The sequence below is a fragment of the Oncorhynchus tshawytscha genome, linkage group LG20 (genome assembly GCF_018296145.1).
Source record: "Oncorhynchus tshawytscha isolate Ot180627B linkage group LG20, Otsh_v2.0, whole genome shotgun sequence".
Taxonomy (NCBI): domain Eukaryota; kingdom Metazoa; phylum Chordata; class Actinopteri; order Salmoniformes; family Salmonidae; genus Oncorhynchus; species Oncorhynchus tshawytscha.
In genome coordinates, this window is record NC_056448.1 from 11,044,212 (window position 1) to 11,064,379 (window position 20,168).

At 43.9% G+C, this 20,168-nt stretch overlaps 1 protein-coding gene across 1 annotated transcript; it reads left to right on the forward strand.

The window, feature by feature from the left end:
- The first annotated feature begins 1,528 nt into the window (after positions 1 to 1,528).
- Positions 1,529 to 18,123, forward strand: lmbrd2b (LMBR1 domain containing 2b). Its single transcript, XM_024380817.2, has 18 exons — positions 1,529 to 1,671; positions 8,944 to 9,151; positions 9,307 to 9,422; positions 10,092 to 10,190; positions 10,412 to 10,579; positions 10,781 to 10,991; positions 12,932 to 13,006; positions 13,191 to 13,304; positions 13,446 to 13,629; positions 15,373 to 15,554; positions 15,694 to 15,827; positions 16,119 to 16,224; positions 16,316 to 16,413; positions 16,617 to 16,720; positions 16,834 to 16,880; positions 16,986 to 17,100; positions 17,351 to 17,477; positions 17,666 to 18,123. The coding sequence occupies exons 2-18, from the start codon at positions 8,978 to 8,980 to the stop codon at positions 17,727 to 17,729; spliced, it is 2,118 nt and encodes a 705-aa protein (XP_024236585.1). The 5' UTR covers positions 1,529 to 1,671; positions 8,944 to 8,977; the 3' UTR covers positions 17,730 to 18,123.
- The last annotated feature ends 2,045 nt before the right edge of the window (positions 18,124 to 20,168 follow it).

The following is a 20,168-nucleotide window of genomic DNA, read 5'->3' on the forward strand; positions in this document are numbered from 1 at the left end:
AATTTGATTTGATTTTGATTTGATTTGATTAGCTTGTGTGGCCTACCACTTCCCATCTGAGCCGTTGTTGCTCCTAGATATTTCCACTTCACAACAGCACTTACAGTTGATCAGGGTAGCTCTAGCAGGGCAGAAATGTGACGAACAGACTTGTTGGAAAGGTGGCATCCTATGACGGTGTCACGTTGAAAGTCACTGAGTTCTTCATTACGGGTCATTCTAATGCCAATGTTTCTATGGAGATTGCATGGCTGTGTGCTCAATTTTATACACCTGCCAGCAACAGGTGTGGCTGAAATAGTCTAATCCACTCATTTGAAGGGGTGTCCACATACTTTTATATATATATATTCTATATACCCATTGATTCTTGAAGAACATAGTGGAGCTTAGTTCAACTGTCGGAACCCATCAGAACCCAAAATATATGCTTGTTTTACTCCAATGTTTGTAAACAAAGTAAATGTAAACAAACAATATCGTCTCAAAACATGTTTACAACTATGCATTATAGCTCTTTCTATAAATTTTAGAGTTGAAACTTTTCTCGAGCCCCATCCCTCAGCTTTTTTCGCCATAACAGTGGTGGGGAACACACTTTGTTATTGTTTCAACTGCTGATTTTATTTTTTATTTAACCTTTATTTAACTAGGCAAGTCAGTTAAGAACACATTCGTATTTACAATGATGGCCTAGGAACAATGACGGCCTAGGAACAACTGCCTTGTTCAGGGGCAGAACAACAGATTTTTATCTTGTCAGCTCGGGGATTCAATCTAGGAACCTTTCAGTTACTGATCCAATGCTCTAATCACTAGGCTACCTGCCACCCGATTGCTGCTTTAAGGAGGCCAAATGACAGTACAAGGACAGACTGGAGCAACAATTCTCCGCTAGCGATTGCTCATCTGTCTGGAGAGGGCTTCAAAAGTGCACCAATTACAAACACAAAGCCCCCATATAGCAGGCGACTCCTACTGCTGAAAAAACTGAACCAGTTCTATTGCAGTTTCGAATCACAAAAGACTCTCAACTCTCAGGTTACTACCCACCCTCCCCCATTCTACTACCAACTCCACCCTCCCCCATTTCTCTCCAGGCTCCTCTCTACTGTGCCATCCCAGACAACGTATAGAGACAGAAACAGACAGAGGAATTTACACAAAGTTTACATACATTATATACAAAAATGATAAGTGAACATAGAGAGCTGTATAAATTCCTCTCTGTTTCTGTCTCTATATGTTGTATCCTGCTAGCAGCACCATATCACCAATAAAAGTTCTGGGTATGTGTAAATATATTAACCGAATAAATGTGATTCTGATCTGGAATAAGAACATAGTCATACTGATTTTGAGTGATTTTAATGTTTCCTTCTTTCCAACTTTTATTTTTGTTTGCGTTGTCATTTTGAAAGACGTGGCTCTCTCTGACTTCATTATTGGTTCCTGTATATGTAGTCCATAGTATTTTAGCTCAAAGGTACTTTGAGACAAAACATGTTAGAAACGCGTACACTTCCCATCATCCTCAGCTGCCATAACGCAGACCAGGAAGAACCAAGGATGTGACGCTATTCTTACATGGTACACAGTGGTTGTATTTTACATGATCATAGCTGGGATTTTGGCTATAATTCTAACCGTATATTCGAAACAAAAACGAAGGTAAGATACTATTTTAGCGTATGTAGTTAGCTACAAAGACCGTTTGTTCGCGAGTCGAGGTTAGCTAATGCTAGCTATAATTGAGTATTTTTGACAGGTCGTTTGCTATTAATATTTCATCGCGGCCCAAAATGCGATAAATAAATAAGACAATTGAAGCGTTGATGTTAATTTGGTTTGACAAGTTGGATTTTAGATTTTTTTTTAAAAGTGTGGAAGCATCTTTGTTTTGTTATTGAATTGTAATGTGAGCTGACATACCAGCTAAGACGTTGGGCGCGTTCGACATTGCAGCCGACTTTAAGTCAGGTCGAGACTGACTGATCTACACATCACCTTGCATCCTAAATAACTACTCAATATTATTTGTAGATCAGTCAGTCAGTCACAATTTACCCATCATACATCACGGTTTTGATGCTCTCGAACACGGCCAATGTGTAGAATTAGCTAGTTAGCAAGCAAGGCGGCGCTCTCTGCTCATTTGAGGGATTTTATGTTTCCATGCACGGGCGCTGTTCCAAGCGCTGTTATGGATTACTTTATTAAAAACGGATTCGTTTTATTATCTTCAACATTTTTAAGCTAACAAGGGGTAGGCCTATGCCTTTCCATTTTTCTAGCGATTAGGGAGTGACTGTTATTTATAATAAGGGTTCCATGGAGAAAATCGGACCTCTTCAGAAATTTAAATGGATGGCCCTCCCTATATTTTACCTAAACCCTCCCTGAATGCTTGAAAGTGACCTTCCCCTATATACCCCAAATAATAATTCAAACAAATTGGATAGCAGAAAACATGTCTCCTTAGAAATGCATCATTAGAAACTGTGGCTGTAAGCATTACATGGATTTTGATGGTACACAGGGCTGCGGGCCAGAAGGTTGTGGGTTCGCAGACCACAGTATGGGTGGAAACATATCCTTCATAGTAAAACATTGCATGAATCTATCATCATATTTGTAGGTCAGAGAAAAAAGGTCCTATTGCAGATCAGAACAGTGTTGCGGCGTCACTACAGCCTGGGGTTCGATCCCATAGGAGTCCCATAAGGCGGCGCACAATTGGCCCAGCGTCGTCCAGGTTAGGGGAGGGTTTGGCCGTGGAGGACTTTACTTGGTTCACTGAGCTCTAGGGACTACTTGTGGCGGGCCTGGTGCCTGCAGGCTGACTTCGGTCGTCAGTCGAACAATGTTTCCTCTGACACATTGGTGGAGCTGGCTTCCGGGTTAAGCGAGGAGGTTATTTAAGAAGCGTGGTTTGGCGGGTCAAGTTTTGGAGGACGCATGATTCTACCTTCGCCTCTCCCGAGCCCGTTGGGGTTGCAGCGATGAGATAAGGTCGTAATCACGAAAAAGGGGATAACAATTACAAAAATAAAAATCTGAGACATCATTAGGAATCTGAGCCTGGTACTTTTCAAAAGTAAGGTCTACCAATGCAGAAAAATGTAAGCTTTAACTGCAGGCTACTCTTCTGTTGCTTCACGAGGTCACAAGTGTTTCGCTAAAAGCTGTCTGGGTTTAAACATCTTCTATTGTACAGAAATTGAATAGCTTAATCACAATTGATAGTGACGGAATTAGATTACTTCCCAAGCAGTTGTAGTGACTGAAGATCAGATCAAATTTTATGCAGAAATCCAGGTAATTCCAAAGGGTTCACATACTTTTTCTTGCCACTGTAAACATTATTAAAGTGGCATTATTTAAAGTTATTAGTGATCCATGTATTTAAGTGTCCAGTGATTGGGTCTCAATGTAGGCAGCAGCCTCTCTGAGTTAGTGATGGCTGTTTTGCAGTCTGATGGCCTTGAGATAAAAGCTGTTTTTCAATCTCTCAGTCCCAGCTTTGATGTACCTGTACTGACCTCGCCTTCTGGATGGTAGCGGGGTGAACAGGCAGTGGCTTGGGTGGTTGTTGTCCTTGATGATCTTCTGGCCTTCCAATGACATCAGGTGCTGTAGATGTCCTGGAGGGCAGGTAGTTTGCCCCCGGTGATGCGTTGGGCAGACCGCACCACCCTCTGGAGAGCCTTGCAGTTGAGGGCGGTGCAGTTGTTGTACCAGGCTGTGATACAGCCCGACAGGTTGCTCTCGATTGTGCGTCCTGTCAGGGTTTTGGGTGACAAGCCAAATTTCTTCAGCCTCCTGAGGTTGAAGAGGCGCTGTTGCGTCTTCTTCATCACACTGTCTGTGTGGGTGGACCATTTCAGTTTGTCTGTGATGTGTATGCCGAGGAACTTAACTTTCCACCTTCGTATTCCCACTGCGGTCCCTTCGATGTGGATAGGGGGTGCTCCCTCTGCTGTTTCCTGAAGTCCACGATCATCTCCTTTGTTTTGTTGACGTTGAGGGAGAGTTTGTTTTCCTGACACCACACTCCGAGTGCCCTCACCTCGTTCCTGTAGGCTGTGTCGTTGTTGGTAATCAAGCCCACTACTGTTGTGTGCAAACTTGATGATTGAGTTGGAGGCGTGCATGGCCACGCAGTCGTGGGTGAACAGGGACTACAGGAGAGGGCTGAGCACTCACCCATGTGGGGCCCCAGTGTTGAGGGTCAACGAAGTGGGAGATGTTGTTTCCTACCTTCACCACCTGGGAGCGGCCCGTCAAAGTCCAGGACCCAATTGCACAGGGTGGGGTTGAGACCCAGGGCCTCCAGCTTGATGATGAGCTTGGAGGGTACTATGGTGTTGAATGCTGAGCTGTAGTCAATGTTAGCGAGCCGCGACGGTGGCACTGTATTATCCTCAAAGCGGGCAATGAAAGTGTTTAGTTTGTCTGGAAGCATGACGTCGGTGTCCATGAAACAGGCTGTTTTTGTAGTCCGTGATTTCCTGTAGACCCTGCCACATATGTCTCGTGTCTGAGTCGTTGAATTGCGACTCCACCTTGTCTCTGTACCGGCATTTCGCTTGTTTGATTGCCTTACAGAGGGAATAACTACACTGTTTATATGCAGCCGTATTTCCAGACCTCTTTCCATGGTTAAATGCGGTGGATTGCGCTTTCAGTTTTGCACAAATGCTGCCACCCATCCACGGTTTCTGGTTAGGGTAGGTTTTAATAGTCACGATGGGTACAACATCTCCAATGCACTTCTTTATAAACTCACTCACAGAGTCAGCGTATAGGTCTATGTTGCTCTCTGAGGATGACCGGAACATATTCCAGTCCGCGTGATCAAAACAATCTTGAAGTGTGGCTTCCGATTGGTCAGACCAGCATTGAATGGTTCTCGCCACTGGTACATCCTGTTTGAGTTTCTGCCTATAAGATGGTACGAGCAAGATGACGTTGTGGTCGGATTTGCCGAAGGAAGGGTGGGGGAGGGCTTTGTATGCATCGCAGAAGTTAGAGTAGCAATGGTCAAGTATTATCCCTGCACTTTGTGCAATTAATATGCTGATAGAATTTAGGTAGCCTTGTTCTCAAATTTGCTTTGTTAAAATCCCCAGCTACGATAAATGCAGCCTCCGGATATATAGTTTCCAGTATACATAGTCAATCAATCAATCAAATTTATGTATCAAACCCGTCTTACATTAGCTGATATCACAAAGTGCTGTACAGAAACCCAGCCTAAAACCCCAAACAGCAAGCAATGCAGGTGTAGAAGCACGGTGGCCAGGAAAATCTCCCTAGAAAGGCAGGAACCTAGGAAGAAACCTAGAGAGGAACCAGGCTATGAGGGGTGGCCAGTCCTCTTCTGGCTGTGCCGGGTGGAGATTATAACAGAACATGGCCAAGATGTTCATAAATGTCCAGCAGGGTCAAATAATAATCATCACAGTGGTTGTAGAGGGTGCAACAGGTCAGCACCTCAGGAGTAAATGTCATTTGGCTTTTCATAGCCAATCATTCAGAGTATCTCTACTGCTCCTGCGGTCTCTAGAGAGTTGAAACAGAAGGTCTGGGACAGGTAGCAAGGTCTGCAGGCAGAACAGTTGAAACTGGAGCAGCAGCACGGCCAGGTGGACTGGGGACAGCAAGGAGTCATCAGGCCATGTAGTCCTGAGGCATGGTCCTAGGGCTCAGGTCCTCAGAGAGAGAGAGAGGGCCAGACTTCACTCAATCATAGGACCTACTGAAGAGATGAGTCTTCAGTAAAGACTTAAAGGTTGAGACCGAGTCTACGTCTCTCACATGGATAGGCAGACCATTCCATAAAAATGAAGCGCTATAGGAGAAAGCCCTTCCTCCAGCTGTTTGCTTCGAAATTCTAGGGACAGTAAGGAGGCCTGCGTTTTGTTACCGTAGCGTACGTCTAGGTATGTACGGCAGGACCAAATCGGAAAGATTGGTTGGCGCAAGCACATGTAATGCTTTGTAGGTTAGCAGTAAAACCTTGAATTCAGCCCTTGCCTTAACAGGAAGCCAGTGTAGAGAGGCTAGCACTGGAGTAATATGAGTCCAGTGAAGTTCCTTGAGGGTTGTCTTGGTGTTTGCTTGAGGGGGAATCTACACAGCTATGACTATATATAGCCATCATGAGGTTGCTAAAAACCAGCCTAAGAATGAAAGTTTACAATGTAGGTGCACACAGGTCGAGAGACAAATTTGAGGCGACAGTGACATTAAATACTGCCTTGCACACTTGCCAGCATCTAGCTGATATAGGGTGTAATCATTAGTCCAACCGTTGCAAACGAGAGTTTCTATTGGACACATTCAGGTATGTTTATCCCCATTTGCTTCCATTTAATTCTTCTTTTTAAAATGAACTTAGTTCATAACAACCATATAGTATTCCTTTTATGAACTCTCCTTCTCTCACCTTGTCCCTTCGCTTGTGGACTTCAATGCACAACACATCAGCTGTATGTGACCAGGCGAAAAAACCTTTCCAACCAAGCTCTACACACAACCTACATCGTTGTCAACATATTAGCTAAAGTAACGTCATAGTCAGCATAGCTAATAGAACTAACTTGCTAGTAAACCTGCTGCAATCATGCAGTAACATTAGTGTACAATTAGTGTACAATCAGTAAGCAGGCGGACCCCGGTGACAATAAATTAGTAATACCAAATGCTTACCTTGACTTAGAGTTCCAGTGTTGTGTTGGATAGTCATAGCCAGCTAGCTAATATAGCATTGCTCTGTTTGAGCAGGGTGTTTCAGTAGGCTAAACTAGCTACCTGTATTTGCTAGCTAAAAAATTACAATCTCTATATTTCTCTCTTGCTTCTCCTTCATTGAGGAATAAATACTATTACTAAGAAAGCTATTGTCTTTCTCACTCTGAGTCAACTACTCACCACATTTTATACACTGCAGTGCTAGCTAGCTGTAGCATATGCTTTCAGTACTGGATTATTTCTCTAAAACTTGATTGGGTGGAAAATATGTCAGTTCATGCTGCAAGAGCTCTGTTCGGATGGACGAGGTCCTCCGGAAGTTGTCATAATTACTGTGTATGTCTATGGGAGGGGTGAAAACCATGAGCCTCCTATGTTTTCTATTGAGGTCAATGTACCCAGAGTAGGATGGAAGCTAGCTGTCCTCCGGCTACACCATGCTGCTACAGAGTGCTGTTGAGTTTACTGTAGACTTTCTTTGCAAAATAGTGTGTTTTAACCAATTGTTTGGTGATGCGATTATATTCAGTATAGTTTTATCTAAAATAATTACTTTTTAAATGTTTTACCATCTTTACATTTTCCTCCTCTGAGGAGCCTCCACTGTCGCACAGTGATCCCAAAATAATACTCCTGGTCGCACAGCAAAAACTTTGGTCGCATATGCAACCACATTGGTCGCACTTTAGAGGCCTATGCTCCATTCAGTTTAGGAGTCTCAAAACCCCAAACCCTGCTCTCCTCAGAACGCTGCAATCAATACCTGGGCTTCTTCCAAAGCAAAATTGAAAACCTCAACACCATCCTGTCCCCTCCAGCCCCTTAGTTGATCTACGCTTACTGAGTCAAGGTTCTCCACCTTCACCATAGACACTGCAGCTGATGTAACCAAGCTGGTTAGGACAGTGCGGCCATGAGGCCCACCACTTATTCACTTGACCCTATTCCCCACCTCCCTGGTCAACACCTGCTTACCTGCTCTGGAGCCTTCCTTCACAGAAATCATCAACAATCCCTCATCACTGGATGTGTCCCTCCTCAGCTCAAACTCGCCTCAGTCAAATCCGTACTTAAAAAGGCTGGAGCTTTATTTTTTTCTTAAGATCCCCATTTTATTAGGATATGACCATGACGACATCCAGAACTACAGGCCTATCTCCAACCAGCCCTTCCTGAGTACGCTCATCGACACCATCTGGCCACTCACAACCTACTGGAGCCCTTCCAGTCGTCTTTAAGAGCTCACCTCCCCCATCTTCCAAGCAAAACAATTTAATGGCCCCCCTCTTGACAACAGAGAGAAGTTTTAGAGTTAATTTCATGCAATTCTACTCATTTTGCCAGATGGTGGAGAGAAATGTTTGCTAAGAAAATCAATGGGGGCCCCCCGGTCGGTAATTCCACCATGATTACTACAAGTTGAATTATCTGGCCGCTAGCCTAATTTACCAATCTAAAACATGTTAGCCCACATGGGCTAGTTTAGTTACTCCCAGTGACAAGAAAGAAACTCTGTACCCAAGAATCTGTCTGTCCTCACTCCTCATTCTACCCTCCTGCCCCACACACACCTTCACTCCTCCAGGTCTATCTCCCTTCAGCAGCCCCACAGCACACTAAAAACTATGGATGACATGGCTGTGGAACAGACTTCTAGGCACTGTCAGGGCTGCAGAGTCTCTGGCCTCATTTAAGGCTCAGCTCAAGACTGAGCTGTTCAGAAAAGCTTTCAAGGACATCCGTTAATTCTGTTCTACTGTCCACTGGATCTGACAACACCTGTATATAGCGTTGATTGGTGTCTGCTTACTATGTTCTGTGTTTTGGATTGTTTTTTATTATTAGAATTTTATTTTTGATGAATTCCTTTAGTGCCTTGGGTGTAAGAAAAGCCAGCGTTTTCTCCAAAGGAATGTTAGCGAGGTGCTGGGCCAGCTTGTGGACTGGTAACATATGTTATCATATAAGGCAATTGTTTGCTCTAGATTGCAGGAAATGGTGGTTACAGTCCGCCCCCCCGGCTATACGCAGCAGCACCACCTCATTAAAAGAATCCGGGGAAGAACCCTGAAAGCACATTTTAAATGAATTATTATTATATTAGGTAGTGAATATGGCATTTCTCTTTCACAGCCTCTAGTCTATATAACTTCTAGGGATTGATTCTAAAACTTTCTCTCTTTTCAGTGACTGCTGTTGAGAGAGCGGTAAGAGAGGCAGGATGAGTGGGGCTGCGCTGGGCATTGAGATAGTGGTGGTGTTCTTCCTGGCTCTGTTCCTGCTGCATCGCTATGCAGACTTCCGTAAGCAGCAGAGAATGGTGCTGTTTGGCACCTTGCTGGCCTGGTACCTGTGTTTCCTCATCGTCTTCATTCTTCCTCTGGACATCAGCACAGTTAGTACTATTATTGAACACATTCACCACACACTGAAGCCTCATCTTATCCATTCCCTTTGACAAAAAACCTGGATCAAAATGGTGACCATTAACTTTGTGGCGTCTGTGTTTGCGTACCTCTCTGATGTCTTCCTGTGTGTTTGACCTTTCAGACAATCTACAAGCAGTGTAAGATTGATCATGAGGAACATCCCGCTGTACTCCCTGTGATCCCACTGCTATCCAATCAAACAGCAGGAAACTCAACTATGGCCACTGCCACTAAAAGGTTAGAGTGCCTAGGGTGTCATCAAATGTTCATGTGTAATATGATTTGGTTCAGCATTCAGGGTAATGACATGATAGGTCAAAGGTCAGGATTTGGTTGACCAAAACGCCAGCGTACCCTGGTTACCAAAGACCAGGGACGAGGGGCCCAGCCAGAAAGCAGTAACCACTGCTGTAATTTCAAACATGACACTGTATTTCAGCTGTCTTCTCAAACCAGAGAGGTTTTGCAGAGGCTCGTCTAAATCTGATTTACAAGACAGGTTTTGTATATCTGTTGTCACACACACGTATTTGCAACAGCTAGACGTAATCTAATTTCACTTATAAAAGTCCAGCCTCTTCCTACCATGAAATGTTGAGTACATCGGGTCCTTTTTAGTTTTGCTCATCGTTATGTAAAGTGTTTTTCCCAGTCTGACATGTTACCCATATAGTTTATACAAGGCAAACATTGGAGTTCCATGGTTTAAATATGAAGATCAATGTTCGTGTACTTTGCTCCAGTTTCAATGTTTTGATTCATCTTAAATAGGTCACCAGCACAGTATACACTGAGTGTACAAAACATTAACTCGGTGTATAACTAACTTAGTGTATAATCAGTATAGCGTAAGCTTTATTTCCCCAAGTTTGCTTACATATTAACACTTTGTGTTTTCCTTGACAGTGTTCTAAAGGTGTGTTACAAGCCATGGAGCTACATTCCAGATGGAATCATGCCTGTGTTCTGGAGAGTTGTTTACTGGACCTCTCAGTGTCTCACCTGGTGAGGTTTAGAGCAGAATTTGCATGGTGTTGTATGTACTTGTACTGGAAACACTAGACTGACAAGGACTTGGGACAGGAATTGTCTGCCCGAGTTAATTTAGTTTGACTGACAGTCTTTCTTCACTAAGCCAAATACCCACATCTGTCCCTATAGAGATGTTCTCTTAATTCACATATTCTAGTACACCTGCCTTACTCCAGATGTTTATGTTCTTGCAGGCTGCTGCTGCCCTTCATGCAGTCCTATGCACGCTCAGGGGGCTTTTCCATCACTGGGAAAATAAAGACTGCACTGATAGAGAATGCCATTTATTACGGAACGTACCTGCTCATCTTCGGCTCACTGCTTATCTACGTGGCCGTTCATCCTCAGTGGCACCTCTCCTGGTGAGTGCACCGCAACATGGACAAATTTGTGGTTTGGAAAGTGTGCTGTATACTACAACAACAAAAAGGTTTAACATTCTGTATTTCACCTCATTTGTATTCTACACAACTCGGTGCAAACATGGAAGGGTAATTAGGAGGAACCATATTTGTCTTCGTCTCGCGTAAATCTGGTTTGGTCTGTCTCCCTGCTTCTCTCAGGTATGAGCTGCAGACAATAGGCATCACTGCAGCCAACACCTGGGGTCTGTTCCTGCTGGTGCTGTTGCTGGGTTACGGCCTGGTGGAGATTCCGCGCTCCTATTGGAACGCCTCGCGGCGGGGACACCTGCTCATCAAGACCTACTTCAAGGCAGCCAAGCTGATGACGGAGAAGGCTGATGCACAGGAGAACCTAGAGGATGTCATGGAGGTAGGGAATACTTCCTGCTCTCACTATGAAATGGAAAGTTTAACATTCTAACAGTCTAATAAATACATTTTATATACAGTATGCTATCGCAAAAAATTACATTAGAATACAAAAGGATTTCAAAGAACACAATAGCATTTTCAACTGTAGACCATACAAAGGAAAAAAACACAAACGCCATAATTTGTGTTAAAAACCATTTAAATAAACATCACCACAAATATCATTAATTCATTGCAAGCAGGTCTTAAGGAACATTTTGAATTTTTAATAAAAGCATTGAAAAAGAACAGAATAGCATTTTGAATTTAAATATATTACTGTGGGCCTCCCGGGTGGCGCAGTGGTTAAGGGCGCTGTACTGCAGCGCCAGCTGTGCCATCAGAGACCCTGGGTTTGCGCCCAGGTTCTGTCGTAACCGGCCGCGACCGGGAGGTCCGTGGGGCGACGCACAATTGGCCTAGCGTCGTCCGGGTTAGGGAGGGCTTAGTCGGTAGGGATGTCCTTGTCTCATCGCGCACCAGCGACTCCTGTGGCGGGCCGGGCGCAGTGAGCGCTAACCAAGGTTGCCAGGTGCACGGTGTACCCTCCGATACATTGGTGCGGCTGGCTTCCGGGTTGGATGCGCGCTGTGTTAAGAAGCAGTACGGCTGGTTGGGTTGTGTATCGGAGGACGCATGACTTTCAAACTTCGTCTCTCCCGAGCCCATACGGGAGTTGTAGCGATGAGACAAGATAGTAGCTACTACAACAATTGGATACCACGAAATTGGGGAGAAAAAAGGGGTAAAAAAAAAAAAAAAATAAAAATATATAATATATTACTGTGAGTGTTGCGAGTTCACGTGGGGAGCGCATGGAATCTTGGTAATTCTTCCAAAAAGTTATATATATTTTTTATAGAGCTCAAGGGTTGTTTTGGCAATGATAGGTAATTTGGAAACTACAGAATATGCTCTTTCTGATACTATATAGACATAATTTGAAAAAGTCACTTTTTTGGCGCTCTGTTTACCTGCCTCTGTGTCAATTCCAAGCCGCATCAATCAATCACATGTATTTATAAAGCCCTTTTTACATCAGCCGATGTCACAAAGTGCTGTACAGAAACCCAGCCTAAAACCCCAAACGGCAAGCAAAGAAGATGTAGAAGCACAGTGGCTAGGAAAAACTCCCTAGAAAGGCAGGAACCTAGGAAGAAACCTAGAGAGGAACCAGGCTATGAGGGTTGGCCAGTCCTCTTCTGGCTGTGCCAGGTGGAGATTATAACAGAACATGGCCAAGATGTTCAAACGTTCATAGATGACCAACAGGGTCAAATAATAATAATCACAGTGGTTGTAGAGGGTGCAACAGGTCAGCACCTCAGGAGTAAATGTCAGTTGGCTTTTCATAGCCAATCATTCAGAGTTAGAGACAGCAGGTGCGGTAGAGAGAGAGTCGTAAAAACAGCAGGTCCGGGACAAGGTAGCACGTCCGGTGAACAGGTCAGGGTTCCATATCCGCAGGCAGAACAGTTGAAATATATTGCATCAGATTCTTCATATACAATTTATAATATTCTCACCCATCAGACTATTGTCAATTTAATCTCATCTTTGGGCTAACTCTCTTATTCTATGTGTGAATTTATTTGTTAGGTGTAGTTTTGATGGGCCATCAGCTACGCAGGCTGACTGCCAGTGAATGACTCGCGGTGAATAAGGGGCACGGGGGGAAAATGTCATGTCCTCTTGAAACTGCTTATAACTCATTATGTTTGATTGTATAGACTTATTTAGGAAAGTCAAGGACATGTGGGGACATGGGATGACTTAAAAAATGGCAGAGTAATTAAAAAAGGTACATTTTGTTTTGAGTCAACATGACGCTCTCAGCTTCCCTAGAGTTAATTGATGTCTTTTTTTTTTTTGTCCACATTTGTTGTGGATCTGTTTTAGGAAGTGCGAAAGGTCCAAGAATCCATCAAGTACAACCACCCATTGAGGAAGTACATCGATACTGTTCTTAGAAAGGTAAGATTAAAGGAGCTTCATGAGGAAAGAAACAATTTGCACATTCTTAGTGAAGAATAGATGGAGCCCCAACACAATCTCCACTCCGTGTGCTTAACGTGAGGATTAAACAAGTGGAATGTGACGTGGCCTGAGAAAGACGGGCGCCTTTTGTTAATCCTAACACAAGAGTTTTCTCCCTTAGTGCCCTGTGGACTACCAGGAGAAGATGGGCAGAAACATGGATGACTATGAGGACTTTGATGACAAACAGAACACCTATCCGAGTGAGAAGAGCCTGGTGAAGCTTCACAAACAAGTAAAATGAAGAAATATATTAGAAGGCTTTTCACTTAAGTATTTCATTGTGTTTACTTTATTGTACTGATATATCCAGTAGCTATATTATATTCAATTGTGGTTAAATCAGAGTAATGTGGTTATTTTTGTGAATGGTCAGGTAATTTACGCAGTGCAGAGACACAACCGGACCCGTGTCCAGTGGCTGATCCTCCTGCAGCAGGCTATGCACCTGGAGGACGTGGCCAAGAATGAGACCAGCTCAGCCCACCAGTTTGTCCGCAGCTTCCCCTCCACAGAACCAACTAGCTGGCTCAGCCGATACTTTTACACTCCTACCGTAGGTGGGTCTCATCAAATTGTATTGGTCACGTACACTTGTTTAGCAGATGTTATTGCGGGTGTAGCGAAATGCTTGTGTTTCTCGCTCTAACAGTGCATTAATATCTAACAAGTAATATCCAACAATTTCACAAATAAAGGAATGGAACCAAGAATATACAAATATTTGGGCGAGCAATGTCAGAGCAGCACCGACCAAGATACAGCTGAACAGGAAAGGAACAGGAACAGGAAAGAACACAGCATACACATATGAGATGAGCAATGCAAAATATGTAAACCTCATCAGTGACTAGTGTTCCACTATTAAAGCGGCCAACTATTTTGAAGTCTATGTATATAGGGCAGCAGCCTCCAATGTGCCAGCGATGGCCATTCAACAGTCCGATGGCCCCTGTCCCTCAGTCTCTCGGTCCTAGCTTCAATGCACCTTTACTGCCCCCTCCCTCTGGACGACAGCGGGGTGAACAGGTAGTGGCCCGGGTGGCTGCCATCCCCGATGATCCCCTTGGCCCTCCTGTGACATCGGCGCTGCAGGTGTCCTGGAGAGCAGACAGCCCGCCCCCGGTGATGTGCTGGGCAGACAACCCCGACCCTCTGGAGAGCCCCGCAGCTGCGCCGCTTCAGGCGGCGACACAGCCCGACAGGGCGCACTCAACTGTGCATCTGCAAAAGCTTGAGGGTTTTAGGCGCCAAGCAAAATCCCCTCAGCCTCCTGAGGTTGAAGAGGCTCTGCTGCACACCCTTAACCACACTGTCCGCACGGGTGGACCGCCTCAGTGTCAGTGATGTTTACGCCGAGGAACTTGAAGCCCTCCACATTCTCCACTGCGGTCCCGTCCTGTGGACAGGGGGGCGCACCCTCCGCTGCTTCCTGAAGTCCACGATCAGCACCTTTGTTTTTTTGACGTTGGGTGAGAGGCCATCTTCCCGGCACCACACCCCCAGGGCCCCCACTTCCCCCCCTGCAGGCCACCCGGCACTGTTGGCAATCAGGCCCACCACTGCCGTGTCGGCCGCAAACTTGATGACCGAGCTGGAGGCGCGCGGCCACGCAATCATGGGAGTACAGGAGGGGGCCGAGAACGCATCCCCGCTGGGCCCCAGTGCCGAGGACAAAAGAAGTGGAGGTGCCCTTCACTACCTGGGGCTGGCCCATCAGGAAGGCCAGGACCCAGTTGCATAAGGTGGGGTTCTGACCCAGGGCCTCAAGCTTAACGATGAGCTTGGAGGGTATTATGGTGTTGAATGATGAGCTATAGTCAATGTACAGCATTCTTACATAGGTATTCCTCTTGTCCAGATGGGATTGGGCAGTGTAGTACGATGGCGATTGCATCGTCTGTGGATCTATTGGGGCGGTAAGCAAATTGAAGTGGGTCTAGGGTGGCAGGTAGGTGATATGATCTTTTACTAGTCTCTCAAAGCACTTCATGATGACAGAAGTGAGTGCTACGGGGCCATTTAGGTGAGTTACCTTTTGCTTTCTTGGGTACAGGAACAGTGGTGGACATCTTGAAGCATGTGGGGACAGCAGACTGGGATAGGGAGAGATTGAATATGTCCGTACCCTCTGGATCAACTTTACAACTGACTGACTGTTCACTCACCTACAGTATGCTCTTCGCAGTGTCGGGTGCAGGGCTCCCTAATGGGTCTTACCTTGTCTAGTCTTCCATTCCGCTTCAAATTTAGGATGTTTCTGAACGTCTTAAGATCCTTGTGTGTTTGTTGTTCTTCTCCAGAGTGGTACTGGGAGTGCCTGCTGAAACATTGGTTCTACCGGCTGCTGGCTGTGGTGTTGTCTCTGTTTTCTGTGGCCGTGGTGTGGTCTGAGTGCACCTTCTTCAGCACCCGACCCGTCCTCTCCCTCTTCGCTGTCTTCATCCAGCTCGCTGAGAGAGACTACAACTACTTGTACATTGAGGTGAGACGCCAACAGAAAGCAGTTACACCAATTAGTACAGTAGTACACCAGTATCTGATATCATCAACATCCTGTTGTGTATTCATAATTCAGTTGGAGCTTGTCGGTCTTCTCACATGGTTATTGTTTTGTCCACTAGATGGCGTGCTTCATCACCATCTTCTTCCTGTGCACCTGTGTTTACTCCACTGTGTTCCGGATCAGAGTGTTCAACTACTACTACCTGGCCTCACACCACCAGACTGACGCCTACAGCCTGCAGTTCAGTGGCATGTAAGTGACTGGGCGGTAGAGAGCAGTGAGAGGAGGAATTTGGGTCTGATTGGATAGCTAAGTATTCAAAGAGAGAGAACTTCTCTGGAAATCATAGACCGTAGAAATGGAGGAAATTGACATTCAGAAAGTGGTGTGTTTTTCTGGTTTTGGTGCATATGTGCACAGAGCTATACTGTATGTGGACAGCTACACTGAAAATGACCATACCATCCCTTACTTTTCCCCTGGTATATGTGTATGTAACATGATTTCATGTTAAATGTCTAATGTTGTCTTGTTGCTCTTTAGGCTGTTCTGCCGTCTGACCCCTCCTCTGTGTCTGAACTTCCTGGGTCTGATCCACATGGACTCTGCTATCTCCCACCAACAGAAGGAGCAGACTGCCTACACCTCTGTAAGACACAAGCACGTCCTTCTGACAGGGATTGAACATATTCCTTGATGTGTTCTTTTCCTCATGTTGATGATATGTTACTCCTTTGCAGATCATGGGTTCTATGAGGGTCCTATCGTTCATAGCTAATGGCTTCTACATCTATTACCCCATGCTCATATTGCTGCTCTGCATCGCTACCTACTTCAGGTGAGTCCAGTCTGCTGTTTAGATTTTGGAATTCAATTGCATTTGTAGATCAATAATATTAGGATACATGATGATATCAACTTACTGTTCTACAAGGAGTACTCCTCCAATGACCCAGAAGGACTATCAGCGCACACACATACTGTGCAAGAACAAGTATTGATTTATGATAGACCCTCATAGTTTCTGTATGAACCCTTTAGCCTGGGCACCCGCTGTCTGAACCTCCTGGGCTTTCAGCAGTTTGTGGGAGACAATGAAATGACCTCTGACCTGATCGATGAGGGCAAGGAGCTCATTCGGCGAGGTTTGTCACCACTTGAATTGAAACCTTTTGAGGGGGGGGGGGCTTTGGTTTTCTGTGTATGTGTGGTTCTCGACAAAAACAACGGTACTTAGTGATTTCTCTGTTTCTGACAGAGAAAAGAAAGCTCCAAAGGATTGAGGATGGAGAGAACCGACGAAGGGCGAGTGCCTAGTTTTAATTTCCCATGGCCCTTTATTGTGTGCGTTGGTAGTTATTTTTTTGCAAAGAAACAGATCCAGATGGTAACGTCAGGCCTGTGTTCTAGGAGTGGAAAGAGCGCTATGGTAACACCCGGGAAGACACCGCCAGGAACAGGATTAGAAATGAAGCAGCAGAAATGACAGAGACCAACTACTCCGATACTGTCCCTAACACTAGACGTGAGTGAATGGTCGCCGAGCCTGCTTGCATTACGTTGTGCTTGTTTTTCTACAGTTTGACTAGGTTTTACACGTTGCTTTGTTAAACAATCAATCACTGGTTCGTTTCCTATTGTAGAGTCATGGCTTATCATAACGCCACTGAGGATATCAACACCACATTTTCTTTATAAATCCCTTCTAACATGTATCTGAATTGAACTGCGGAAGGCAGTGAAAACGGTATTGACTGTTGTCGTTCCTCCAACAGAGGCCAAGTACTCTCGGACTGGCAGAGGAACAGAGAGAGACTCTATAGAACTTCTCCAGGACGCAGAGCCTTTGGACTTCAATGCAGAAACCCTTTCAGACGACCCTCTTGAAGCAGGTTCCACCAGGTAATACGTCCTCCAGTGCCCACTCTTATCTAATTAAGTGTGTTAGTATAATTTTCTGCTCTGCTGTGGTCGATACCTGTAAGCAAATAACACAGACGTGTGTGTGTGTGTGTGTGTGTGTGTGTGTGTGTGTGTGTGTGTGTTGTTAAACATATACAATATGCTCACTGTGCCTCTCCATGTTGCAGACATGTACCAGGCAGGTACCTGTCCATGTCCTCGTCACGGAGCAGAATCTTTGATGACGTTTGAGAGAAGTAGAGAGGGGAAGTCGAAGGAACAGGAAAGCTAGAAACACACATTCATTTTCATCCTCCACTTTTCAGGGAAGACCATACGAAGGAGAGACGCTCTCTCAACCTCTGTGAATGTAGCACATGACCTCTATCTCACACTACACTGTTGGCCTGATGTATCTGCTACCCTTCGTTTCCAATAGCTTGTCGCCTGTCAGAACACTCCAGTGGCTGTTAATATACACTTCCCCATTAGGCAGATGGTTGTCCTCCCAGTGCCAGCCAGTGTGCATCATGTCATGAATGCATGAACCTGTACCCTATTTGGGCTTATCATTGTTAATCTGTTTTGTTATTTCATTTGTTACTTATGTGCATGAATTTCTATTAAAGGTCCTCTGTTCATTTGATACCCACTGGGATGTGTCTTCCCTCAAAAATCTGGTTGACGGGTTGAGCGAATTGTTATTTTTTTTGAGAAGATAAGTAATTAACACTAATGAAGGATATTATGGAGGGGGGAGACATTATATACACTACCGTTCAAAAGTTTGGGGTCACTTAGAAATGTCCTTGTTTTTGAAAGAAAAGACATTTTTTTTGTCCATTAAAATAACATAAAATTTATCAGAAATACAGTGTAGACATTGTTAATGTTGTAAATGACTATTGTAGTTGGAAACTACAGATTTTTAATGGAATATCTCTGAGACCCATTATCAGCAACCATCACTCCTGTGTTCCAATGGCACGTTGTGTTAGCTAATCCAAGTTTATAATTTTAAAATGGCTAATTGAACATTAGAAAACCCTTTTACAATTATGTTAGCACATGGAATAGTCTTCATTTCTCAGAACAAGAATAGACTGATGAGTTTCAGAAGAAAGAGCTTTGTTTCTGGCCATTTTGAGCCTGTAATTGAACTCACAAATGCTGCTGCTCCAGATACTCAACTTGTCTAAAGGCCAGTTTTATTGCTTCTTTAATCAGAACAACAGTTTTCAGCTGTGCTAACATAACTGCAAAAGGGTTTTCTAATGTTCAATTAGCCATTTTAAAATGATAAACTTGGATTAGCTAACACAACGTGCCATTGGAACACAGGGGTGATGGCTGCTGATAATGGGCCTCTGTACGCCTATGTAGATATTCCATTAAAAAATCTGCAGTTTCCAGCTACATTAGTCATTTACAACATTGACAATGTCTACACTGTATTTCTGATCAATTTGATGTTATTTTAAAGGACAAAAAATGTCCTTGTTTTTTTAAAGAAAAGCACATTTCTAAGTAACCCCAAATCTTTGAATGGTAGTGTGTGTGTGTCTGTATATATATATATTTTTTAATGCGTTTTATATTTATCTCCTAAAAGTTCCTAACTACCTACTTTATTTAACTGTGCCAGAAAAATAGAAATAGTGGAACAAATGATCAATGTTTCAATGAATTAGTCTTGTGTTGTCACTTGTCAGTCTTGTAGAATTCTATGATTTATGGTTCTGGTTTATGGAAGGATGGACAGTTGCTTGGGACTGTTTCTGAAGCTGCTACCATAGAAACCAAGTGTACAGTAGACAGTCCTCTATTTCTTGTATAATCTATGTGATCCAGCCCATACTGAGCTAAGACGCATGGTGTTTATACTGCCCATAGAGCTGAATACTAACTTGAGATGTGTGTTGTTAACTCGCATTATTTGTGCAAGGGAATTGATGTCAGATTAGTGCAAAACGGAACTCAAGTTGGAATTCGGCCCATAACGCTAGAGATGTTGTTGCAATTGATGGAGGTCAACTGATACAGCTGTTATGTATTGTTATGTATACTCTCTTTTCTATTCCTAATGTCAGAATGACCTTAAACTTTTTGTGTTTGAGAATTTATTTGTTTAAATTCTGTTGAAAGGCCTGTTTAAAAAAAATAATTAGCAATATTGTGTCATTAACCATTGACCGCTGGACATTTAGTAAACTATTTAGAATTGTAGGTGTTAAAGAATCTACTGAAGTCTTTTTGGGGTATCATTGTGCCATTTATTGTTTTATTTGTGTTTATTCGGCTGCATTACGAAAATGGCAAATACACATTTTCCCAATTATGATTCCATTTTTGGTTTTAATTACTTGGCTCAATCAACAAAAACAAGTGACCTTCAAATGTCTTACTTTTTAAATGTTTATCCTTACATTGATCAAGAGGTCTTGCTGGCAGGTACAGCAAAGCAACAGGCCATTTTACATCTCTGAAATACTGTACATTCCCAAACATCTTTCAAGGCAGGTTCCCAAAAGAAGGACTGCACAATGTGTCAACATGGAAGAACTACTGTATGAGCTCTAGTTGGATTGAGTAATTCAGATGTAACACACACCATAGCATGCAGGTTAAATGCATGATATTCATATTTGAAGGAGATGGACAATTATTCTAAAATCATGTTAAATTATAATT